Raw genomic sequence first — 27,417 nt, 5'->3', positions numbered from 1 at the left:
CTCAGTAGTTGGGCTAACCCCCGGGCTTCTTGGTCTTTACATCAAATCATTTAGGCTTGGGAGCTATCGTTGTTTTGAGATAACCCTGCTTTAATTCTATTACTTTCTCAACAATTCAAGTGTGGAACTTCTTTAAATAAGCAGCAAAATTCTCCCAGTTGAATGAATGGATTTAAGAAAAAGGGAAGGGAAATGGAAAATGTGCGGATGACTGCAAGGCTTCACTGTGTCTTAAAAATCTTTCCACAGGGGAGTCCCCAGGCCAGTTTTATAAAAGGGGAGGTCTATCCGCAGTTATCAAGATTCAGCTACAAGAATTCAAAACAAATTTAACAGACTCAAAATTATCAGTTAAAAAATGCTGATAAGACCCAAAAATACCCAAATACAAGATATTGTTGTTGAACACCTAAGAGACCACTAGTCATAGTATATTAGATTGTTTTCAATAATAATCGGCTTTTTTCTTTTTTTTATGTAAGGCTTGTAGGCCGAAATGGCCCATCGCCAACACAATTACAAGTTAACATGTGCGGATGACTACCTTCATCACAAATTAACAATTAATCTCAAATTACAGCAAGCGGTTAATACAAGATAAGAAAATGTGAACATGGTTATAAGCTTTACAGTAAACGTTACATAGATATGCACATGGAGGACTTCCCAAAAGATTCCCGTGATTCGAAAGCCAGGGATAAAAAATTAGCTATCAAAATTAGACAATCCCCACCTACTTGGCTCAACAACCAGATAAACTTGTCACAAATTTCAAGGGATGAGATTCTGGGAAATTTTGAATAAATCACAGATAACATAGAATTCCTAGCAGACACGTAAAGGGGACAAACTAATAAGCGATGAATTTCGTCCTCCACAGCCGTTATGTTTAAAGATTGAAAATAGGGACATTTTATTTCAACGCTAGGAATAGGATTTTTCCCATATCTACCTGTTCGCTACAGCTTCTCGTATTTTCATTCATTGTTGTCCTTTTCCTTTCGAAAATTGGTATACCTATAGATTTTGACATGCTGAAAACGATGAAATTAGAACCCCAACTGTAAAGTACGCCCAAAGTGCTATTGTTAGCCGATGGTACTCGGACCCAGTCCTCTGCAATTAATTCTACCAATTTTTCATCATTCTTCCATTCAAAATGCATAAAAAGTTGTAGAAGTGTATAATCAGGCATGTAAACACAATAATACTGATATCTAAAGATAAATTGACGATTTTGGATTTCTCAAGACTTTCTGCTCTATAGAAGATATTTACAGATATTCCTTAGTACATTGACTTGTGTTGATAATTGGATGGATAACAGTTTTCAGAGACGGCCCCAAGAAAGGAGCTAAGAATCAAGTTTAGTGACGTAAGAGGATCCATCATGGCTGGGTCCAACGCGGAAGGAAATGTTTGAAATTATACCTTCAAGAAAGGCTAAAAAAGATCCCCCAGACTAAATTTAATACTAGATCTCTAAGGATAGAAAATTCGGAAGAACTTTTTTCAGAAGAACACAGATTATTGTTTACTGGGTGAAATTGTGGAGGGGAAGAGTCATGGTTAAACTTTAGTGACAGACTGTTTTGATTGGTAGAAATTTACTTTCTGAAAAGAAATGTGCGTCTTCCTTACTTTGAGTGCTTTAAATAGGCCTTGTTTACACATCAAAAATGAATACATTGTAATGATACAGAAAGTGATTTACTAAATAAAAGCAAATAATTGAAATATAATCTTATCTTGTAAATATGATAAAAACCACTCTGCTTACAAAAAAACGGCCATCAGCAAAAGTCAACTTGCACTTGACACCATGACAAAGTGTCTGAGGTTTGTTGCAATAACACAGAAAAAACGTAGTTTGGTTCTAACCCGGCTACTAGGGACTTCTTTTTTTAAGGAAAATGCTGATAATTTCTAAAAAAATCGTTTTGCTCCAGTTTTTTAGGGGGTCTAGTTCCCCCGTCCCCCGGGATTTACGGCCCCGCGTCCCTGATTATCATTGTTGTGCAGTTTGATAATAGAGAGTTTCCGATTCACGAAACGGGAAGCGAAGACGGCTCACAGGGACCTAGAAACTAGCGCGGTCAAGGGGGACTACAACGAAACTCAACACTGTTAGGCATTACAAAGAATAACATACTCTATTTGAAAGTTCTCTATCACGTCCTGTCAGTAATTGACTACCTCATCTCCTCCCATTTGAAGGTCTTTCAGTATGCTAGATAGATAGACACAGATCTGCGTGCTTCCGAGCTCTTGTTATTTTCTGCACATTTCCAAAACCTTCAAGAAAGATTTTGAAGATAACTAAATGTGCGATCTCATCCTCAGCATGCCACTGCTTATAAGGCTTGTGCGAATTTAAATTTTAAAGAGTCGGATTTAACTTCAACTAAAATAAGATGATTACCTAAGTCCTTGCTCTCCAAGGAGCACAATATTCTAACCCTTTAGCACAAATTCGTTTGTCACCTCATTATTTGGCAGTACCCCTTTGCCTTAAAGGCATTAATTGGTAAAGTACTGTCTGTTTTCACTGTTTACAAACCGAGACCATTGGAAGAACATTCCTTTAAATCTCAAGATCCTCAAAATGACATTTCTGTAAAAACAAGGCAACATTAAAAGGTATCTCATCAAAGATTATTCATTGCGACGATTTTAATTACAATTCAGTTTCCCATAAGAACGAGAGTTGAATATGAATAAAAAATAAATTATATCCATTAAAAATTTGACAGACAAAGTCACTGCGAAATACGTATGACGAAATAGCGAGCAATTACATAGTAATAAAAGCAATAAAACTTAACTGTGGGAAAAATTATCATTTGTAGTAATATTGAATATGTTTATAGTCCCATGGCCTCTAGACACCAATCATTTATCCTAAAACCAACCGTAAGCTGCATCAAAAGTGTCTGTTGCCACTGCACAATTGCAATGTTTAACAATGACTCATTCACGTTATACACTTGGCTAACATAAGCGTGCTGGCCGGGGGGGCCCAGTTTTTCAAAAAACATGTCAGTCGGGCAAATTTTCAAAAATTATCCGCAAATAGTTGGGCAGAAATGACACTGGAAAGTGATGGGACTTACTTTAGGCAATTTGGTTGAACATTCGTGGTATCTTCAAATAACCCAAAGACTGAAAGCTACGTGTCAATATAGTTGCATTATCAAATCGACCAAGAGTGCCTTAAAAATGATAAGATAGTTTTTGAAAATTACAAGAAGCAAAGCGCTTCTGAACCTTATGGTAATAATGCAGCAATGCTTGTCCAGAAGATGTTTCAAGAAGGTTTGCATCAAGTACTGCCATTCCTGTAGAAGCAACATTGCTTAGCTGAACGATCATTCAGTGGCCTTCAACCTTCAACGGCTGAAACATATCTCAGATAAACCATTGGCCAAGAACGGCTGGGCAATTTGGCACTACTTAGCATTGAGAGGAAATTTTCAAACGAAGTTTCGAAAAATGACATGAATGCGATGATTCATACATTTGGACATAGAAAGGGTCGGGACTCACATTTCTTTTGATTGTAGCCGAATTCAAGAGTTAATAATAGTATTTTAAGTAAAATATTAAGTAAAATATTGGAAAATATTATACATTGCTGCCCTTATTTACGAGAAAATTACATCAAACTTTTAGATCTGAACAGTAGACATTATAGAAGAATCGATAAGGATAGCATGTCCCCCAAAACATGTCTCTGATTGGTTTGCTCAACTCTCAACTGACCTTTTTTATATTAGATATTTCGGTGAAAAAGAGCTCTTAATGTAAATATTCTTATGTCAAGTTCCTTATCACCAACAGGCTCATAAATATATGCATGCCTCTGTACTCGAGCAAAATCCTACCGCCCCCCCCCCCTGTAAAAATTCCGCCGTACGCTTATGGGTTCAAATATTGTTCAGTAGTTTTGACACTTCTTGAAGCATTATTGTAAATTCAGAAATTCAGATTTCTATATGTTAAGAAATGCAGTAACAAATATTTTTTACAGTATAGTTTCAAATAACAAAATGAATGTTTCGACTTGTAAAGCAGCAGTTAGGATAATTGTGTGATAGCATAGAAAGTCTTAATTTACTCTAGACTTATAAATAAAACGTTTCAACCTTCATAAAACGAGCAACTGATATAAATGTACTCTAAAGATAAAGCTTGATGATTCCATCATTAATTACTTGCACTAGACAACCTTAGCAGAAACTTCAAATTCATTTCCAGATGCAAGTTCGTCTCCACGATACCGCTCAGGAACAGGGAAGAGCTGAACATCAACAAACTGAACTCATTGAGCTCAGACTCAGTCTCATTGAGAGGCTACCTAGTCATCATTCCATTAGCATTTTTCAAAAATACCGACATGCGACAGGAGACTCTTTTTTGGAGACCATTCGAGGTAATTTGCTAGTGTTTTTGCAAACAAGGTATCATTTAGTTGAATTCACACAGAGGAGTCAGGCCAGAGCTCAAATTCAGCTAAAGCAGTTTCCAAATCTACAAAATATAAACATACATTGATATATATAAAAAATTTACAAAAATATATCCTTTTTCAGGTTTTAGTACAATATATTAATTCAAGTACAATATATTAATAAAACATACATATTTACGGATACCAAGCATATAAGAATATGCAACGAGTATCTAATTTCCACCAAGACCTATTTCCAATGAACGAGAAATCATATGCTTGATCCCTGTAAGTGGAATTTGATTCAAAATAGTCCAGGGTTTTTCTAGCAAAGAGTAGCGAATCTCTGTGGGTACAAAGATAATGAAAGTTTTACAAACTTCAGCTTATTGGCGTTTGTACATAATAGCCAACAAAATTTCCTTTGTTTTACCCTACCTGCAGGAATAGTGATTAACCCCTTCTGTTAGCACAAATCTGACATATGATAGGAAAAAATCATAACAGAAATAACAGCCCCAACCCTGCATAGGAATAAGCTTTAGGCAAAACGATCAAGTGAAATTGTAATAAATAGATGTGGGTACAAACAGATGAAATATTCCTTTACAAATACTTTAACTTGTATTTTGCTATAGTCATGGTATACTACAAATCCCCAGCCAGCACAGTGAAAAATTCTGATACAAACCTTTAGGCAGGATTATGTCCTTGACGTCATCGGGTAGAATCCTACGAGCTTCTTCGATATTTTCACGTGAAGCAGACAAAATTCGATGAATATGTTGGGCACTATAATGGAACAGATCTTAGCGTATCAATATTTGAGTAGCTGAGTTTGTTTATCGCTTAAACAACAAACTATAATTATGTGTAGATAAGCTGGCAAACACATATACGCATTATAAGAAGGGAACAATAAAAAACAATGTTTGAGATGGTATGAATCGAATATCACATATACGTACGACTGGTAATTAAGTATCACATTATCTATTCAAAGGAACAGCAATCCTTATAATATCACACTTTAGATCTATAAAAACAGCGAACCCAAAGCATCACTGGGTAGGAAGAGTTGAGCATATAAACTAAAAATTACTGGTGCCAGTTAAAATGATGAATATTAAAGTTGGTTTCTTTATCAAAGTAATGGTTTCATCATCATTCTTTTAAAACTGACTAGAAAACGCAAACCACTTTGAAGGGAAAAACTGGCAGATCAGAATCATTAAATTTGCCTTCTATTGGAATAAAAGTCACCTACCAGTCATAATCAAGTTCTTCGTCAGAATCATCGGCAACATAAGACTGTTTCTCTAGTCGCTTGTATTTGAACCAAACTGGCCTAAACAAAATTGTTTAATTTAATAATCATTTTAATTTAAATGATAATTTAAATTAAATAATTTAAATTTTAATTTAACTAACTAACTAACTAACTAACTAACTAACTAACTAACTAACTAACTAACTAACTAACTAACTAACTAACTAACTAACTAACTAACTAACTAACTAACTAACTAACTAACTAACTAACTAACTAACTAACTAACTAACTAACTAACTAACTAACTAACTAACTAACTAACTAACTAACTAACTAACTAACTAACTAACTAACTAACTAACTAACTAACTAACTAACTAACTAACTAACTAACTAACTAACTAACTAACTAACTAACTAACTAACTAACTAACTAACTAACTAACTAACTAACTAACTAACTAACTAACTAACTAACTAACTAACTAACTAACTAACTAACTAACTAACTAACTAACTAACTAACTAACTAACTAACTTATTTACTAATTAAGCGTCTAATTAATATTTTGCTAACAAAATAATGAATTGGATAATTAATTTGCCAACAATCTTCCCGATTATTTATCTAAAATGTAAACTACATTTGCCAGGTTATTAATTCTTAACCTAACCTATTACAACCTAATTTATCGAATCGAAGACCAAGAAACACTATTTGCATAAAGCTTTTCACTTCTGAGGTTTTTATCGAAAGTAAATTGATACTCTAACAGGTACTCCATACGTACGATACTTCATACGTAATACATCAACATGGCTTTTAGAATGAAATGACTGTAATAATTTGAATATAATAAGACAGAAGAAATGCAAAACAAAATATAACTGATAAGTGCTTTGGTAAAGCTGCCCCGCCGTTTACTCTTCAATTTAGATATATAGTAACTTACCCGCTGTTTCGCTTCTCTTTGCTATCCGTGGAAAAGTCAGGTGACAGCGAGACTCCCTCTGGACTATTCTGCTCCGATTGTGTATCGTCTTCTTGCTTAAATGGTAGCGGATTGGACAATGCAAGCTCAATCTTCGGTATTCCAGGCCTCCCTTCTTCAGACCCTGAAGATTCTGCATCAGGTAGCTTGCCATTTCCGCGTATTTGCTGTTTAGGGGAATGGTTCTTGCTAGATTGTTCTTCATTATTTATAAGTGGAGTCGAATCTTCTTCTTGAATCGTCTCATGTCTGGAAAAAAGGTGTTTTAGCAGTTGAAATGATGAGGTTTGTTTTAAACAGGGAGAAATCTAGCATATAGTGAAGAAACAGAAAACACAGTTCCAACAATAAAGTTATGTTGTGTGAAAATGGATTAATTACCGTTAGATCTAAAGAGAAACGTTGAACTGTGATTTAATGAACTTCACTATGAATTTCTGTACCTTGAAGTTTTCACACTTTATTGATAATTTGATAGTCAAGACATATTTTTTCATGAAAATCAGATGATTTCTGTATCTAATGACTTGTGTATCTTATGATTATTACGTAACTTATAACCAGTCATCCAACCACGTGATTGACAGCATGCCTGTGTGACTCGACAACTCCTATTTTTCTCACTCACTCCCCCAGTAACAACCCAGCTGAAACCCTTCCACACAAAGTTGAAATAATGAACAACCAAGAATTTGTTTTCCTGCAATGATTGACTTTTAAAATCATCCCCGCTTTCTTTCTGTTGTTTCCCAGCTTACTTTCTTGCTCTCCATAGAACATATTACAATTTCCATCAAGGTTGAAGTTTTCGCTTTATGATTTTATGATCCTCGTTGAAAATTGATAAATTAGTAATTTCCCCCACCGTTTTTTCAATGTTGGGTAGGGTCGTTACTGGGGGGTGTTTACTCCTCTAATTCCAAATAGCGCATACATATATACCTAATTAGCAGAAAATAGATACGGGGGATCAGGTATTACCATTAAAACATTGTCTGGGCAAGATTCCAGATAAAAGAAATGAAAAGAGTAGCAAAGTTCATGCATTTGCAAGGATGATCTTACTTTTCGTTTGTTTCTTGTTTGTCATCCCTGACCATACTTGATGCAATAAAAGCAGTAGAACTATAAAAGATTCAAACAGAGAACTCCAAAATCTCGAATAAAAACTGCAAAACATGAAGACAGTTGAAAATAGAATGCAAACTAAGATTAAAAAAAATTGCAAATAATAAGTACAACTGAACGTGAAAATTCAATCAATTACTGTACAACCGCGGGGAAAACTGGATACAGTTGGTAATTTTAATGCGTTTATCCCAGTCACTGACGCCCATGCAAACAGGTAGAGGAAAATATTAATATTTCTAGTAAATGTCGTAGAAGAGAACCCGAAGCATTTTTATTTTAACAGCTCTTGCAAGAGTTGCCCTAAGCTTTTTACCCTCGAAATAGAAATCATTTCTCAAGGTTAGAAGCCTTTAAAGTTCAAAAAATTAGAAACAAAAATGCCATCTTAATTTAATTCACAACACAACATTCCTTGATCAGAGTTGACTTTCGTGAATAGAAGAAGCTCTATCCAAGGCCGTTGTTAGCGATTGCCGACAAAGTAGATAAGTCATCCCTTATTCGTCAACCAACAAATTGAAAATTTGCCTCCGAGGAACGTTAAATGGAAAAAAGCTCCTTGCTTTTGCAGGTTGGTTTCGTACTTAAACACACGCCTCCACATTGTCCCTACCCTTGAATCTACGCATCTGGCTAGCAAACATGCAATTGATGCTTTCTAAACCAAAAAATGAAAAGAACATACCTCAATTTAATCAATGTGCTCACTGCTCCAGGCCTGAAATTGCAAATATATAAATTCATAAGAGCAAAATATAGAATTTTATTATATGTGCTATTCGTCCTTTCGTAATAGAGTTAGACCCAAAGTCAGTGAACTCAAAGAGAGCAACAAATATTTTCTTTTTCCCACAGAGGGAGAGTAAACTGGTAATGTAAGTTATATTTCACAACCTTCTTCGACGATTTACAGCACCTTCCAGTTTTACCTACACCTCTAGAGTGAATTTAGCAGTCAAAATGTTTCGTTAATTGCGCATTCTCCTATTTAGTCCAAAAGCTATCAGATCATGTTGTACAACCCCCATGGTCGTCGATAGCTTTTTTCAACATGGAAGGGGATTGCCTTGATCCCATTAAAAATGAGTGAGCCTTCCTTTTTTTGCTGACATGTCTGAAAATGTGCCAACAAACAAATCATCCCTAAATGGCAAAATACTCCAGGTTTTGACAATGTAATTTTCTCCTAAGAAGGTGTTACTACACTACAACGTAGTGCAGGTCTCCACAAAAGTGACTGTGGATCAGGACTACTCTCCAGACTTTTACAACTCAATTGAGTAACCTGAAAAGGTAGCAACTTCAAATGGGCTTCTTTAGAATTGTGAGCTTTTTCTCTCATCATTACATGGTGGTTTAGTTACAAGATTAAGCAACTTCCATAATAGTACAATAAGCCATGAGGTTAATATTCTTACTTTATAAAAATTTGCTTTAGAAACTTCTTCAAAATGATTGTTTTTAAAATAACAAGACGCACTGATGGACACTGATCCCAGAACATCCTATTTAATCTGATCAAATGGCTTAAGGACTTTCTTAAGCTTCACTGCATGTCAAAAGTTTTCAATGAATATATTTGATGGTTTTGCAAAACGACTTAGTTCTCAAGGATAAAGCCGTTAATGCTTTTAATGACTGGAGTGTATCTAAGCTTATCTGTATTTTAACATATTGGCTTGGTCCATGGGGTTTAAGCAACAGATCTGCAGCAGAAACAACCTCACCTGAAATTAATTCCTCTAACAACAGATTTTTCAAGACTTTGTGCTTAAATTGGAAAAATCTATAAACACACGGCAACAAAGAAGCAATGCCAAAATATTTGGCATCCCTTGAGCACAGAGGACATTGCTTACTTTCCTGTGACTGACCTCCCCCCTCTTAAAGGGCTTGGTTGTGTTCCTTCAAGTGCCTTGATCATAATTGAACATTGTCCACTAAATGAATCGAGGCAGTCATGTATAGGCTATGATTTGTGAAAGCAGTATTAGAAAGAAATTCAGAAAGAAAGAAAGAAATAAATCGATGACTGAAATTCAGCCAATCATAACGGTACAATCGCTGGACCATAACAAATAACGAATAAAATCGCAGAATTATTTTAGGCCAGTCAAAATGTCACCATTGAAAATCTTTTTCCGAAATTGACCCCTAATTATTTCGGCTAGTTTTTCTTGCCCCTTCCGTTTTGGCGGGCATTTTGCTCTAGGAAAATGCTGGCGGAAATAACCGACGGAGAGAAAAATTGGAATGCACCCTGGTACGGAGGAGCCAAGCCTCAAGCTAACGTAGAAGCAAGACATTGCGATTTATACTGCTAAAATTAAAAAAGCATCTAAAAGGTAGTTTGAAGCATGCCGAACCCGATTCTGAGGTGGAGTTGAGATATCAGTCCAATCTTTGGAGTTATTGACGATTTCCCTATATGACCCCGATTTCCCTATTTGACCCCGTTCCCTATTTGTCCCTGAGCGCTGCCAACAAGATTGCTCTGCCCATTGTTTGTTTTCCGTAACGGGAGCGAAAGGTCGGTATCGGTATTTCTCAGTTTTCTAATATTTCGAGTCGATTTTTTTTCGAACAGGTTGAAAACCCAAGCTGCGAATCAGTGGCATAGCATGCGCATCAACTCTGCTTTTACCTACTATTCTAGCTGCTTGATTCTGTAGCTTTTGCAACGTTTGCAGTTTAGTCACCCCACAGCACCCCCATACCGAACAGCAAAACCGAAAATGGGGCTCGACGATACCCCGATACACTTTATTCAACGTGTTTTGAGGTAAAAATTTTCTGGAATATTTCAAAAATTCGATTGTACGAGAAACTTTGGTACGGAGACTGTTAACGTGTTCTTCCCAATTCAAGCTTTTATCGATTATCACACTCAGATACTTTGTTTGGTCAACATTTTCAACTTGAGAGCCACCAATAAGAAACTGTGGATGATCAACTGTTTTATCAGTAATTTTCTTAATTTTAGGCTGGGAGCCTATAATCAGAGCTAGTGTTTTTAGAACATTCAGAGAAAGTTTATTACCTTGCAACCATTGCTTCAAATCGTTTAGTTCACTGTTTAGAGTTTTATTTATATCTGCTAAGCTCGAAGAAGAGTAGGAAATACTGGTGTCGTCAGCGCACATTGTCACTCTACCTTTTTCAGAGAGAACGGAAGATCATTGATATAAATCAGAAACAATAGAGGGCCAAGACATGAACGCTGGGGGACTCCACAGTGAGTATCTTCGGTTTTAGAACATACCCCATTAACTTTGCAGAATTGCTTTCTAGTGGCTAGATATGACGTAAACCAAGTAAACTCTGGGTTTTCAATACCATACTTTCTCAACTTCGCAAGTAAAATACCAAGTGTCAAATGCTTTTTTGAGATCAATGAAAATATTTGCAGTGTATCTGCCATCGTCCATGTTCACATACCAGTCATCTGTGTTGTTAAGAAGGCAAGTGACAACAGAATGAAGAGCTCTGAAGCCAGATTGTTTTGAAGATAAATGTTTGTTTTTCTCCAAGTAATCGTACAGCTGGTTGAAGATAGGTTTTTGAAATACCCTGGCTAAAACAGGCAGGACAGATAAAGTTCTGTAGTTAGATCGATCGTTAGGTTGGCCATTTTTAAAAATTGGGGCTACTCTGACAATTTTCCAGCTATCAGGAAAACAGCCAGTAGCAATTGAAAGATTGAAAATATCGCAAAGAGATTCTGAGATAACCGAAAGTGCAATTTTCAGGAAACAGCTAGAAATGCCATCAGGAGCACAACCCTTTGAGGATTTGAATTTGCCAAAAACTTTACCTAACTGGATTGTGTCAATAACGTGGAACTTAAATTTGGTTTTTTGTGGATTTACATCATAATCATTCTGAAGAAGAGGGTTTTTTGCTATGGGGATTTTGTCACTAAGTGTCACTAAGTGTCACTAAGTGTTTCACAGAAGAAGTTATTTAAGATTCTGCTATGTCAGCACTGGTAGAGATGTGCTTCCCGTCGATTTTTATGGAACAAAAGTGGCTGTTTATAGGACTGCATTAATAGTTTGGAGTTTGAGTGCCTCTCCGGTCTACCGCTAAAGGATGGTTTACAAACTCAGTTGAAACGAATTAAGCCATTTGCAAAACTGAAATGCTTCTCTAATAACAACATCATACTTACGTTGATCCACCTCTCATTCGATTGAGTAAAAGGTGCTTTCTTGCGATTGATTGTGGGTCATTCCCGCCTACACCTTCAATCTGGATGGTAGAGCTGATAGAAAATGCATACATATTGTCAAAGTCCGAAATGAATGTTAATTCAAAAATACACAAATGTAAAAGAAAAATCCAAAAAATCAGAAAGGCCTGTTTGCACCTTAAAACATGAATGTTTTGAAAGAAAACCTGGATTTTACAATGCCAGTCAGAATACTTGCGCTAGCTTTTAATATATTTTTGTTACAGAAGAACCTCTAATTCCGAAGGGGCAACTGTGGCCTAGAACTACTGTTTGTTGAGGGTAGGTGTCACTTGTCAGGCGTTTAGTTCTGCCTGTTCTATCGACAGGTTTTGATTGTAAGGAAGTGAGTGGAGACAAAATCTTACTTCTATTTTTCGGGGTCTGCTGTCTAAAGAGGTGTCCAATGTACGGAAATGTTCGTTAAAAAGAGGCTTCCTTTATAAAAAGGAGTCTATTATAGAGGAATGTTCATTATAAAACAAAGTCCGTTTAATTTAAGATTTAATGTAAGCCTCATATGAAACATCAGTCTGGCATAAAGGAAAACATTGAGCTTTGAATGCAGAAAAAAAGAAAATAAACGCGAGAATCCTTGTTCACAGAAAATTAGGCACGATGGAGGAGGCAAGAGTAAAAGGGGTCCGTTTTAAAACCAGAATCGAATCTGCTGATACAAATCTTTTCTAAATTTAGTTCAATACTTTCTTAAATCTATTTTGCAATCAAGTAATATCTTCATTAATTTTGAATAGTGGGGTAACTTTCTTTGAGAGAAATAATGAAAGTCCAACTTTTAATTTGCAAAGCCACGAAGCAAGCACAAAAAACAACAAGCTTAAATGCTAAGTCCATAGTGAATGTATTCGCAATATTCACGTGTTAGCTGAGTGCAGAACTCAGCAAACAATCGAAACGGAGATTTATCAGCTCAGGTATCACAAGGATCAGTCTTTGCGCCTATCAAGCCCAGTTGGCCAGCTCCTAGATAAATGCCTAGTTATTGAAATTAACCGATGGATAAAAAGATTTAATTTTTAAGAAAGTTTTTAAAAAAGCACAAAACTTATCAGAAAAAGCTGCGTGGAACATTTTAAGCCGATACAGCCATGCTAATGAAACCAATTTTGATATTCTTTAAAGAATGCTTAAACAAAGCTGAATTTTAGATTTGACGAGATTTCCACCGATAATGACTTCTTTAATCTTATCCTTGTACAGAAACTCTCAGGATTAGGAGATAGATTTGTGGTCTTGGGAGGATTTTTCTTCTGGACTATCAGGAAATATCTACTCTTTTTAGTGACAATGTTTTTATGGTAAATTGTGAGAGGATCATTCCAAGTCATTCTTTATAAAGGTAGAATGCAATACCTTTTGCGCTTGTAGTTTCAGTTTTAGCTTGGCCCTTTCAAATAAGGTAATCTCAATTTTTGCATTATCAATGCAAGTTCCAAGAACATTTAGAAAGGAAAACAAGGAAATTAAATTGGCTTGCTATTCAGTTTGGATGACAAGGAACATTGTGAATTATACAAACATGTAAGATTTTGTTGTTGACGGACAAGCCTGAACGTTACTGGGAGAACGTGTGTGTTATACCTACTGAAATGGTAGGTGCGTTTGTCAGCTTTTAGATATAGGCCTAAACAATGGTTATCTGCCATGAAGCGGCCTAAAAATATCACATCTTACCGTTTTATTGAGGAATCTACCATTTGAAAACTTGGAAATCGCATCAAAGTAGAATGAAACGGCAGCATGGATGTCATGTCTTGTAATCGTAAGATTCTGTCTCAGGACATAGAACCAACGAGCTCTCTTACCTTTTCCTTAGGGGATCTTTCCTGCGTTTCTCTGCTTTGTATTCTTTTAGCATAACATCATAAACCTCGCTTCTGCTGTGAGCGAAAGATACCTTAAATTAGCTGCTATTTCATTATTCTTCTGTGAAATAATTCCGCGATGAGAATCATTCTAAAGGCAAACAAGAGAATAAAGTCCCGAGCTTTCTCAACAAACAAGCCGGCACTTTGCCTCAAAAAAGTTCTAATCCTTCAAAATCCATACACAGATTGTAGGCTTTGTAACATTACAATAATGGGATGTAATGGCAGAGGTGCTTCACCGTATATACTCAAGTCTACTTGATTTATGCCTGTTATGTGCAAAGAAAGATATTTTAAGTACGTGACAAAGACGGTTCCAGAATGCCATAATAATATGCGATGTAGAAACCATCAATTTTTCTAGCAAATGGGGTATAGGGGCCTGCGGGTTCGAAAATTGGCGCTACGTTTGTAGGCCGGTTACGACTTTCAAATGTGTTTGCAGATCCGAAGATTGTTGCTGATTTCGGATTTCGACAATAATGTGGAGTGGATTCTGAATTTCTAGTAAAAAAAGTAAGCGGTTCTCTGCTGAAAAGATGGCAACGGATTTGCTACATACATTCCTTATTTCTTTTTCTCATATAATGAACATCCAGGAACAGGACAGTTCTGAGTTGCAACTCAGTTTCACGTCTGATGCAACCATCAAACAACTGTTAAACTACTCTTATTACTGTATTCAAAATGTACTGTGGAAAAAGACTAGAAACTGCAATTTAAAGGACTAAAGTTTTTTAGAAAAACTAATCGTAGCTCAAGGAGTGGCTATTATTCCTCGAATTTATGGATGCTCGGACAAATTAAAGAACAAAGACCTAGCGCGGCAAAAACCGTTTCAAAGAAGTTTAGAATATTTCACAATTGTGGCAGTTTTTCTTGTAGACCTCAATGTCGCAAAAGATGGGTTTAGCTTATTAAATTTGTCCCTACAATGACTATTCATAGTCCGCTTAGTCATAAAAATATATCCCTAACTGGAATATAATGTCAAATTGACGTCAGTACAATCTTCATCGAGCAGAGTTGCGTTGATCAGAAATGAAGAAATAGAGAGGCTTTTGGTGAATTTCTTTGTACCACGCATGGTAATAAACAATTACATGAGAGATTAAATCGATTTGTTTTATTCAGACTTTGTCTTCTTGATTCATTACCAACCTGTTTCATCGCACAGTCAAATTCTATCAGTGATATTACATCAAGAATAAATCCTTTTCTCTGGTCGATAAGGTTGGAGATAGCGACAAATTTTGAAGTTCTAACTTTAATACTCTGCGTAACTGTGGACGAACGATGTGCAAAACAGCAGATGAAAAGTATTCCATTCAACTGCGCGCATCTAAAAGGGTTTTGTGGGCATGTATCTACCATTAGAAGTTTATGCCCACCAGAGTTAGCTTATATCGTGGGAGGCTATAACTTTAGCTCGCCCTATCCTCGTGTGTTTGCATATCAGCTGCTCGAGTAATTGAGAAAAAAAATAAAACTTCAAGACAGTATTGCCATTCTCCCCTCTGGATTTTTTCTCCTCCGTAGAGTCTGCACGCAGGCTAATATGGCAAGAACCAGTTAAGATTTTCCTCAGAGAGCGTGGCGATTTAAAACAAAAACCCTCGGCAACTTCTCCTCTTCACTTCTGGGAGTGAGCCACCGATATTGGATAAGAATAACTGAAATTTGAGGCACGACAAACATGAATTTTAACGGATTGCTATGTTTAGCTTTTGCCTACTGTTCTAAAGAACTCTGCAAATCTTTAAAAAATCTTTGCCCCTTCTTTAATTTGGAGATTTTTAGTTAATCTACTTTAATGCGAATCCACAATAAACGATAGAATTTCTTACCCGTGCTTTTTACCATTTCTTCTTTTAGGCCAGCAAGAAACGTGTTCATCACTGTTTTGTATATCCAAAGCGCTCCTGGTGAAATAAAATCATCACAACTTATTTGCTCTCCGCCAATGAGCACACTCTAAACAGCAAGCCTAGGGCTTAATGCTTAATGCCTTGTGAGAGAGATAACAATTCCTGCTATGTAATTAGTGCAAGTAATATTACCATGATGTACTACTGACAGTAACATATTCTCTAGAGCAGGGGTGTCCAACATACGGCCCGCGGGTCAGATGTGGCCCGCGAGGGCAAATTTGGTGGCCCGCGCGTAGTCAATAATTTTTTTAACAATTTGGTCCTTGTGTTATGTCTGTGGAATGCCGTCCCTGCTGAAATTTTCTTAGTTCATTATTAGGCATACTCTCTAATTATAAGGCATACTTTCTTCTTATTATAAGCAAATAGAGAAATACCAACATGACTTTCCTCCCACTTCAACTACAAGTTTAATGTCAGATGTCAATAAGCTTTCTGCAAACAATAAATAAATGTAGCATATCATTTTGATCACTTTTTCTTGAACTGTTTGTGTAACTTTTCATGCAATTTTTCATGTAGTAGATATTTATCCATTTAGTGTTCTATACAATATTTACCGATGATTTACATAACTTTTCAGCTGACCCGCCTATGCAGTAAGATTTTTGTGTATGGTCCACCCAAAGAATAAATTGGACACCCCTGCTCTAGAGACCATGATATTTCTTCTTGTTATTAAAGTTTTGATTTAAAAACGTTCAAAAAATCTTACAAATTCATAAAAAACTTTATTAGTCCAAAAATATCCGATTTATTTCTAATCAAACATTTCAAAAGCAGTTGATGGATAGGAGTTTGCGCAACGCACCAGTCCGGTACACTCTCATTAGCAGAGTAAAAGACGGCCGCTTTAGAGGTGATGCGAAGGTCACTCCAGAATCATTCCGTGCGAAGCGTTGTCGTGTCATTGCACGAATCGAATCCGATGTACTCAGCTCTGCAACCAAGCATTTTTAATTGTTTTTGGCTTTGAAGCAATTTGATCATTAGGCTGCGTACACACTGAGAGCGAAAAAGCGTAGCGAAGCGGAGCGACAAGATTACTTCTCGTGTATTTGATCGCAGCGAAAGGAAAGGAATAACAGCAATGAACGTTGATTATATCATTGCCATACAACCGATTAGTAACTGGTTTGATTATGCCGTTGCCATACCTTTTTCTTATTTAGATCTCACTCCTTCCAAAACGCTTCCATTGATACAGTACTTGGAGAAATATTCTTTAACAAATACAACAGCAAGATAATTTTCTGTATGCTTGGTTTCCGCCAATTTTTGCAACATTTATTGACAATGAATTTATAGCAGTACAAAGCTGCATTCAGATCATCAGATAATTTGATTATGTGCACATTTACGCATAAGCTTGTAAATGCCATCCGTGGATCCGAATAACAGAAGAATGCAGGCATAAAAGCAAGTGCAACAGCTAACCCAAATATCACTTTGAGTTAAAATTACTCCGCTCTGTTCCGTATCCGGTATAGTGCAACTCTATCCTTCAATTAGTGACGCTGACAAATAGCAAATAGTATTGTAAAGAAATCTTTCTTCTCTAAAAATTGTAGGAGCAATTCAAATTTAGAACCAAAAAAGATACAAGCCTCGTCAATTTGCGGAAAGCATAAAAAAGCTTCGGAACTGAAATATGTAAGCAATAGAAAACGTGAAACGACACCCCTCCATTTTGCAGATCACGTGAAACGATACCCTTCCATATAGCAGGTCACGTGAAACGATACCCTTCCAAATTGCAGATCACACTATACCCTTCCACCTATTCGCAAGAATGTCACCAAGAGTAAACGAAATAGGAATACTACTACCAACACTAGTCTTTTTTCAAAGTATTCATAAATGTGATTTCAACTGAACAGGGGTGTAGCAAGAGGGGGAGATGGGGGAGCCAATGCTTCTCCATTTGGGAAGAGAAGTATCTTGAGAGAATGTTTATCCCATCCCTGCCCTACAATGACGGATTTTGATAGCATATTACAGCCAAACCTCGTAATGGAAAACCTCTCGGGGCTCCTTTTCTCTCCGCCCTTTGCTACGTCCCTGCAAAATAAATGGATGACAATAGATTTTTAAAACGATGATGGCAAAACAATCTTTTTTGAATTTTTGAATTTGGATCACATAACCTAAAAGAGAATCATGGGATGTTGCTGAATCTAATTGCTTTGTTTAGATAGAATTGACTGAATGGAGCTTGAAATGGGCATGCGCATGCAGCCCTAACCCTGCAGTCCTATGCATGCAGCCCTAGCCCTGCAGTTCTACTCCTGCAGCCCTACGTCTGCAGCCCTACGCCTATGGGCGCCACCTTAGTACTTTTCGACTACCTTTAATCAAAAGATATCGCCAAAATAAAAGTGAAAACTCACCCATCGTAAGGAAAATCTTCCGCGTTGTAGCTTTTATAGGCAATCAATGCTACACAAACTATGAATATCACAACTGTTAATACTGCTGGTAGAATAACCGGAAGTTTGTTAACCTTGGTCTTTTTGCCGGTGTCGCTAACTGAATTGTTACCGAGGTTACCTGTGAACGGTTCAGTAACAGTAACAACGCTGCTAAACTGCCCAGTCATTGGCTTCAAATCTGAGTCCCTTCTAAGGCGGTGAATAATTTCATCATTGGTGTCGTCCAATTGAATCCAGTTATGTGGGTTTTCTAAATTACGTTTTCTGGCATCGAAGGTTACCCTTTCTGTGTTATAATTTCGTGCTTGCGTTACATTGTATGAAAACAGAAGACCTTTCCGAAGTCGACTCACTCCAGTGCCTGTAAGAAAAATCTTCACGCTGCCGTCGCCCGCGTCAAGAGTCAATGGAAGGTCTTTACTACACAGCTTTTTTATAACAGATCCATCTTCACCAGTAATTGATAGTTGGAAACATGAACAGTCACAGTCTGCCTTTTTAATCACTCTTGGGATCTTCAGTATGATATTTTGACCAGAAAATGAATTGATGGTCCAATCACAAGCCACGCCACCGTACCCAAAACGATTTACATGAAGTACTGGTGTGTAAACAATGCCGTGACTTCTTGTCAACGTAAACGAACATCCTATAACGCAAAAAATAACATCAAAAACAAGCAGCATCGTTGCAGAGAGGATTAAAGACAAAAGGGAAATTGAATTTAGATACTTTGCTGGCTCCCATCTGGGCAACGCATCAATGAACCTGTCCTCTTAGGCTTGACAACGAACATGTTCCCTGTTCTAATTTTGGAATGACAGTTATACATGCAAAAACGAATCGATAAATTTTTTATTCCTAAGCTTTATAGCATATTGTATCGTTTTGTCCCTTCATCCTTCTCTCTTCTAATCCTTTCAATTTAATTTGACAATTTAAGACCGAAACTTTATTCAAGTATATCTATGCAGGATTTACAATCTATTTTTCTTAGATCATTCACATATATAGATAAAAGTATTGGTCAAAAATGGACCCTTGTGGTATAACCATATCCATTGTTCCCGACTAGAGATCTATTATGGTTCACCTCTATAAAATGTGTCCTGGTATCTGCGTAATTGTTCATTCATTCATGTATCGTTTCTCCATGCCTATCCTGCATTTTTCTTAGAGATGGGCAATGCTCGACCATGATACCTACAGCCTAGTCGATGTTCTACAGTTTACCAGTGGTTATTTTGTGGATAGGCCCTTCTGTAGTCTCATTGGTTTTTGTGAATGGAGCTCACAACGTGTTAATTTGATAGGATGACAGAGACTAATTTGACTGCCGAAAATTGTTTTGGCCTATTTCAAATACGTCCATCTTAACTACCAATTGTACTTGAATTCTTCTTCTTTTTCTTTTCTTCTTCTTTATCTTTTTCTATTTCTTTGCCTTCTCGATTCGTTGAAATAATGTTTTACTTATCACAGGTGTAGCATATGATGTCAATCCATTCCTTCCATCAATTATGATCTTGGACTGTTATTTGAACTGCTCTATTGATAGAGGCTGAGTTTTCAATGCGGTTTTTATGTCTGGTAGTGTTATCTTAGAGTCGGTAGTCTTAGAGTTCCAGGATATTTCTTTGCATTCTGTGGTGCTTGAAAGAAGTATTTTATTGCATGTAATGCTGGTGTATCATTTGGTAATCTTAGGGTGTGTCCTAGAAAATTCAATTTGTTCAGTTTGATTGTTTTCGTCAAAGATTCTTCATTACATTTTTCAAAAAACTTTTTATTACAGATTTTTATATCATTGATAATCATTTTTAGAACTAAACTAAACTAAACCAGAACTAAAAAAATGCTGAAAAATATTCAAAGCTGACAGAACTGAACGAAATTTTGCAACATTGAACAACACTGAGCAACATGGAACAACACTGAGCAACATTGAAAATTGGTTAAACGACTGCACTTTTAATGCAACATAGATTTACACAAGGCAAAATTTTCAGTGCAAAAAGTGCTTTTGCAGTCATTGCAAAAACTCACATGGTAAATGCAAAAAGTGCTTTTGCTGTCTTTATATAAATCAGCTGAAATTCAATATTTGGTTTTTTCGATGGAAAATCTATTGATAAAGCTTCGATTGAAGAAGAAGGATTGAAATCAACTTTTTCATTGCAGAATCTTTCTCTTGTTAGGGAAAAAATCCAATCGAATATTCTAGTTCAATCGAGAAATTTGCTTTGTGTAATTCCATCTTTACATACTGAATTTTGCGTAGTCGTTTGGCCAAGGCTTTAGTCTGTGTACATTTTATTGATGAGATTACGATTCGTCAGCAAATCTACAAGCACAGCTGCACGAAACTTCTCTATTGAACCCGCAATTCGCAAAACACATTTAATAAGCAATTGCTTTGCCAACTTTGAGTATATTTTAGTGGGCATAAATTTTATAAGAATGTTGAATTTTGAAATTAGGGGAAATTAAGAATTCATCTTTCTGTGTTTTTTAGAAAACAAGACTTTCACGCAGAAATTTCGTTACCTGCTTCATTACCATATGCATCAAAACTGGTTGAGAGTCAAGAGCAAGGGTTACCAAAGGGGGGTACGGGTGGTACGGGGGTACGGGGGCGCTGTGCCCCCAACCATTTATCCATCGGCACATGAAGGATTTTTGCCGGGCAAAAGAAGCAATTTTTTCGCACTCTGTAATCCCTTACAACAACTGTGAAGTGTCAACATTTTTCTATGAGTTGAATTTTCAAAGTATGGCACTGAAGTATGACATTTTAAAAAGAAACGCATAGAAGCAGAATATAAAATTATCTATTACGTTCTATGAAAGCGTCCAAGAAGAGTGAGACTCGCCCGTTTTTGTCAGCAAAAAGCATTTCTCTTCTCTTTTGAACATTGGTTTGGCTTCGCCCTTGGTTAAGAACGAATTAAGAACAAGTTGAGGATGGGAAGAGTAACATGTTTTTAAAACACTAATAATGAAAGAGCTTTGCAAAATTTGTTTTCTATGAAAGAAGTAGGGTGGGGGGGGGGGCGTTGGAAAACTTTTTTTAAACAGTTTTAAATAAAGTTTTCAGTCTTATGACTAGTTAAATCTCGACATTACAGCGTTTGATTATTGCAGAAAGTTGAAAATTTTAAGCTGGTCGGTTTCCTATGGTCGGTCTCTAGGCTAGAGGAGAAAGTACTTAAGAAAAGTCTCCCGTTAAGCTAAACGAGCCGAGAAGTTGGCGGTCTTGAGATGTTCATCGAAAAGTTTCCCTTCCTAGGATCATTAGTCGGAAAAAAGGCTTAGAACCAAGGCATCATGGAGAAACCTGCCTTCTACGTCCTCCTTTCCACAACCGCGTAATAGCGATACCTTTGTAAAGATAACTTGCAAACTATATCAAAGTCACCGTGTTTGCTGTAATTGACTCTTTTTACCGTGATGTCGACAAGGCAGCTTTATATTGCCAATCCTGTGGATGAGCAGCAATTGCGTTAAAGCCGCTGTGTGATTTTGTCAGTTAAGGGTTAAAATGATTCAAACTAACCAATCTCCAATGTAATTATTTTTTTCCAGAATCATCATGCATACATAGATTTGTCAAATCCACTTAAAGAGAACATCCATCAAAAGCAAACATTCTAAAAGTTCTAGAGAGCTTTTTATGATGCATTCGCTGAGGAAAATGGTTTTTTCTTCGCATTTCAAGTGTACAACGATTTTTAACCTCTTCTCTCGATAGTCAAGTTGCTTCTTGCCCCATATGGGTTCTTCTTCAAACTAAAATGCTTTTAATGATCCAGTCGAGTCAGTTGGCGGGGGGGGGGGGTGGGGGGGGGGTTATGGGGATAGAAAAGAGCTTTGAGAGTATGCTATTTTCTTTGCTATTATCATTAGAGATTAAAAATCAGATATGTCTATGATTGCAATTTTGACAAAACAAACGACGATACAGACAAATACCACAAGGAGCCTGTTTAGGGCTACTTTTGCTTATTCTATCATCGTAAAGGCAGTTGTGCCCAGTGCCCTCCGTTTTTAAACCCAAATACTCTATAGAGGATAGGGAATGCCTCTATGAGCAATAAGATACTCATTCGAGACAAACACACAAACATATGTTGTGGCAACTTCAAAGTTGGTTTTAAACCCATTGCCGCTGCCGTTCTAATTTGGATAAAAATAGAACATGATAAGATAAAATGAAGATAGGTAATCATATTGTTCCTTCCTTTCCTCGATTTGTGTCTCCACAGTCAAACAGCCCTTCATTACACCATGTCGATGATTGTTTGAGACTTAAGAATCAAGCCTGAGTCGGAAATTTCAAACTCTACCAGAAATGTTTTTTACGTAAACAAAGTATCTCACTACAATTGGAATCTCTTCAATCCACATTCCTGTCGATTCAATTTGCACCACTGGGCCTGCCTTTTAGACAATAGCAACTGCCCGCATGTTGTTTTTCTTGCGTTTTTGCCCTCGCCCGAACTATGGCAGAACTAAAGGCATAGATTAACGATGGATTGCGCCTAATCAAGCCAATTTAATGTAACAAAAACAAAAAATCTCAAAACTTTATATGCCGGGAAAGGCAGAAACGTTGCTCTAAAAAGACTTGGAATACCATGAAGTTGGCATTGAAAGCGCGAACATCAAGTTATTTTATACTTTTATTTTTTTGTAGTTTATTCCCTATGTATTTAGTTCCTTTTTTACTATAGACTAAAGTCCAGAAAAAAAGGAGGTTGAAGAAAAAGGTAGGTCCTGACCAAGTTGTAAATCAAATAGACAAGAGGGGCGACCTTTGCTAAAGTGAATGTTTTGTTGCAAGGACTAGTCTAATCGAGGGTTCTCATCGATTGTGCAGGGGGGTTGAAATAAGGAGCGGGAAGTCTTCAAAAATGTCGAAAAAGTAAACAGGCTTGTATCGTTTATTCCTGACCTTAGAGTACCTGTAAAAGTATAATAAATGCGTAGGATACAAGATTCCAAAGAGTCTATCCGTAAAATGTTAGTTTACATGATGTAAAAAGCGCTTGCTTGAATGGAAAATAAGAGTTAATTGAAATATTCATGCCCCGGTACTGGCGGTTTTACTCTTGTGTATGTAAGCTTAAGCATTTCAGAATTTATATTTCAAGGATAAACATTCATATAAGAACACATGTAACAGTTTCCTCTTAAACTATCAGTAAAATTTAAATCTGCATTTGCTACTTATCAGCTTCATTCTTCATTCAAGCTAATTACTAGACTGATTGTTAAAAGATCGTTCATTTTAAAATGCTCAGATATTTCGGTCATTGCACTTTTTCTCATCAGAAAACCGACAAACATAAACATTCCCGGCCGTAATCGTTGAGTAAGACTTACCTCCAGCATTAGCACGGAGAACAGCTGTCCAGAATATTAGCCATGAAAAAAACCGATTCATAAAAAGGGCCATTGCTTTTGAGAAAAACCTCAAAGTTTTACAGCAGGATATATTCAATAAACCGTTACGACAATGCCAGCCTCAAGATCTCAGCACATTCTGTCGAACACTTGCCAGACCTCTGTTGAGAAACCAAGATCCACTGTTAGTATCGGCAGTTTTACGGCCAATGTTTTGTGTATTTGTATCCTCATAAAACTACCAAAGCACAAAACAATTTATTTCTCAAATATTCAAAACTCTTTTCAAATGTAAGGCGATTAAATAGCCTAATAGGGACATGGTGATGTATTTTGTGATCTTTGTTGTAGTTCAGCAGATAATAGAATCCATTGAAATTGGTTCAAAATCCGTTATTCTCCGTCCTTTCCTTCGAGGTTCTCAATGCTTGCTTGTTTTGAGAAGACTGTTCTGGAAATTGAATCGAACCGCACGCAGATAAGGCCCACAGTTGAGCAGCTGGAGGAATGGAATCCTTCTGTTTACGCTGAGCAATGTTTAAAGACTTCAAAACTTGCTCACAGATTGGCTGAAATAAAATGAACATCTTTAAGAAACAAAAAGGGCGAATCAGACACTTTAGAGCTAGAAATACAGGGATTGGAATCGCAAAATATTAATTGCTTACTGTTATAAATGTGTCATCAAAAACGCTTGTTGAATTCTAAAATCCTAGAAAGCGGAAAAAATATTCAGATCCAAAGGAAAGAAATTAATAAAACATCGTAGGTAAGAAAAGTGGATTATGACTATGCCTGTTTAGCAATTGCTTGGTGCTGACCAGGCAGAGCACCCAATTGGCAAAGTAACCAATTGGCAAAGTAACCAATTGGCAAAGTAACCAATTGGCAAAGTAACCAATTGGCAAAGTAACCAATTGGCAAAGTAACCAATTGGCAAAGTAACCAATTGGCAAAGTAACCAATTGGCAAAGTACCTGGCTAGCATTCCGTAGCCAAGGATTGCAATGTTCAGCCTTACCCTTGGCATTTGCTGTCTGCGGATTCAAGCCTTCGATATATGAAGATGAAAAAAGTATGAGTCAGTGGTGTAGTGCTATCAAAATAACAAGGTCTTGCCGAAGTGCTCTTGCTGTAGTGCTCTTGCCAAAAATGTTGCGAAAAACAATAGCAAAAGTAGAGATTTACCAATTTTCGGCAGCAGCAAGGGGGGCTCAGCCCCCCTGAGTCCCCCTAGCTCTACACCCCTGGTATGAACGACGGATAAAGAAAAAGGTAAGCAGAAAATGTCCCAAGATTGGTGCTGAGGAGTGGCGACAGAGAGTACTCTCGATGCTGTGTGTGTCTACATTTCCGTGAAAGTTTCGATACTAATATGAAACATGGAATAAACTAGATAATTGTTTATGTTTGGTTGGTACTACTTTTGAAACCGTTTGTTCTAAAAGGATAGGGGGTAAAGATACACATGCCTAGACAAATTGACAAGAATTTTCTCCATTATTCATCCATCCACCACTTACCTGATTTTATTTGCATTCTCTGAAATGCAAATAAATGCAAAATTCAGAGATCAATAATTCTCTTACAAACATTAAGGCAGAAAGAGCTCAGGCTTTGAAAAATAAGTGCTGCTTGAGTGTCTCTGTGATAAATATTCCAATTGAAGCTAAATTTTCACATTGCAAATTATTTTTCAGCTAATCATCAAGAAGCATCATTAATGAAGGCATGATTTATTTTGAGTAGCCAAAGTATCTACTTACACTACAATATACTAATAAAAGCTGTTTTTCAAAATCTTGCTTCACTAGATTTCATCGTACACCGTTTCCTTGCTTTTTGTCTTACTTTTCGATCTATGATAATCTACGGTGTATTTGAAGATCGGTCGCACTGATAGTCCTGCCCTCCAGACTATCCATTCAATGATATTTTCTTTTGCAGGTTGCTTGTTTTTGTAGTTAATACTATATTTAAAGTGACAATCGATAGCAGTGACGATATAGCCTTGAACATATCTGTTATTTTACGCTTAACCTCTTTCACTGCATACGACTCTTTATCATTGTATAGAACAGCCTCATTTTCGCATCGTATCAAAATTTTGACTGCAAATGGGTTAACCTAGTACCAGATTACTGGCGCTTCACTTACCTAACATTATCAATAACGATACAGCTAACCCTATCAAAAATGTGATGGATCAGCTAAGCAGGTATAAACAGGAGGTCTTATTGTAACAATCTTGTGACGGATCCAATATGTTCCGCTACTGTTTCAAAGGTGCCTCAGTCTTTACTAATTTTGAGATATCTGAAACCAAGGGATTGTAAAATTGAATTGAATTTGTTGCCTTGAATTAAATTGAACTGAAAATCAAATTTCAAGCAGTGAATATTGATCAACGTCTAAAAATTTAGGCTAATGCCATGCTAAAATTCATCTGCACCATTTTTTAGATCTTTAGAATAACTCTGTAAACAGGGCTCTTTTGAATTGAAACCTTTGTTCATTTAAACCCTTGTTTACTTTCCAACCCGCCCCTTAACGGTCAAGTGTCTAGTGCATATGTAGAAATCGAGGATCTCTACCTACGGAGCCTAGAAAAGACTTGAAACGATTAATTATTTATTTACAGTTAGCTTTATGGATAAGTTACAATGAAAATGAAATATTCCACGTAGCCATGTTTATGTGAAAATCACAGCTTAACCCACGCTTGCAATTTTTTTTACGTATCTCGATTGATATCTTTTCTTTCCATATACTAAGTTTTTTCACTATTAATGAGCTTCAAAGTTATGTAACAGTTTGATTTCAATGTATCTTACTGAATTTAGCCAATACAACTCCGCTTTTACCTGCTGAATTCTGGTGTTGTTGCATTGTTGCAAAAAATAGGAATGAAATAAAGCTTATAACGAATTCCAACAAATGAACAAAACTCAGTTTCAATAGAAATAATACAGGTATGATTTTAAATAAATTTTCAATTGGCACCGAGGAGCCAAAAAGTTTGGCATGTTAATCAACAACATTTCTGGTCACATCAAATAAAACCATCGTCAAACGGTTTTTTGCTCTTAGATTCGCAGAAAATGACGTTTAGGTCGCGAAAGTGGGGATATTTCGCGACAATGAGCGCATGAAGCCCTGAAACATGGCTGCTATTGAGCACAAAGCCTCTCCCTTTTTCGAGGCAGAATACTCTTTTGATAAAGTGGTACCAATCTTCTCCTGTGTATACGAAAACCGTTTTTTGATCTGTCCATTGACTAATAACTTCTTGTAAGCGACTAAGCTCATTGACTGGATAGATATCCTGCTGCTCTTTCTCATGACACAAAACTTGCCACTGTAAAAAAAATCCTGGTTCATGTTAGGCCAAAACCGTCCTACATTTCTACGTGTTGCATAAAAAGAACTTTCACATAAACATAGCATCTCTTACCATCCTTTATCAGCAATTGGCATTCAAATCTTCGTACACTGTAAATGAGTCATCCCTCAAAATTGTCAAAACCATATATTGACTGGTAGAACACAAACGACGTTTGGATTGCACCAATGGTGCTTGGCAAGAATAAACTTTGCTTTATCAACTATTTCCAGTAAAATAACCAAAGATTAAGAAGCGGTTCATAATTGGATGTCTGAGACTAAATTTATAGCAAGTTCA

General features: G+C 36.6%; 1 protein-coding gene across 4 annotated transcripts; it reads right to left on the bottom strand.

Annotated features, from left to right (window-relative positions):
- Window positions 1-45: 45 nt before the first annotated feature.
- Window positions 46-27,417, bottom strand: LOC135689677 (uncharacterized). 4 transcript variants are annotated; one of them, XM_065207000.2, is made up of 14 exons: window positions 27,190-27,417; window positions 23,715-24,304; window positions 19,423-20,044; window positions 18,288-18,978; window positions 17,905-17,958; window positions 15,814-15,888; window positions 13,904-13,978; window positions 12,018-12,110; window positions 8,532-8,564; window positions 7,781-7,840; window positions 6,677-6,964; window positions 5,718-5,798; window positions 5,142-5,242; window positions 46-4,530 (listed from the first exon to the last, which is right to left on the bottom strand). In XM_065207000.2, exons 3-14 carry the CDS (start codon window positions 19,463-19,465, stop codon window positions 4,478-4,480), a joined length of 1,647 nt encoding a protein of 548 aa, XP_065063072.2. In that variant the 5' UTR covers window positions 19,466-20,044; window positions 23,715-24,304; window positions 27,190-27,417; the 3' UTR covers window positions 46-4,477. The 4 variants fall into 4 exon arrangements, with proteins under 4 accessions (XP_065063072.2, XP_065063065.2, XP_088966553.1 ...); XM_065206993.2 differs by lacking the exon at window positions 19,423-20,044 and having other exon boundaries at window positions 51-4,530; window positions 27,190-27,414; XM_089110427.1 differs by lacking the exons at window positions 19,423-20,044; window positions 27,190-27,417 and adding an exon at window positions 24,404-24,422 and having other exon boundaries at window positions 51-4,530.

This window comes from Rhopilema esculentum, chromosome 10 (genome assembly GCF_057945365.1).
Source record: "Rhopilema esculentum isolate cy_ngs chromosome 10, ASM5794536v1, whole genome shotgun sequence".
NCBI lineage: Eukaryota > Metazoa > Cnidaria > Scyphozoa > Rhizostomeae > Rhizostomatidae > Rhopilema > Rhopilema esculentum.
This window is presented reverse-complemented; position numbering and strand designations above follow the sequence as displayed.

Coding starts and splice junctions, on each gene's coding strand:
- LOC135689677 (XM_065206993.2), bottom strand. CDS start 23,787: ATGGCCCTTTTTATGAATCGGTTTTTTTCATGGCTAATATTCTGGACA. Junction 17,959..18,287: donor GAAGATTTTCCTTACGATGG/GTGAGTTTTCAC, acceptor TTTATTTTGCAG/GGACGTAGCAAAGGGCGGAG. Junction 6,965..7,780: donor AAACAAGAAACAAACGAAAA/GTAAGATCATCC, acceptor CCTTTTTTCCAG/ACATGAGACGATTCAAGAAG.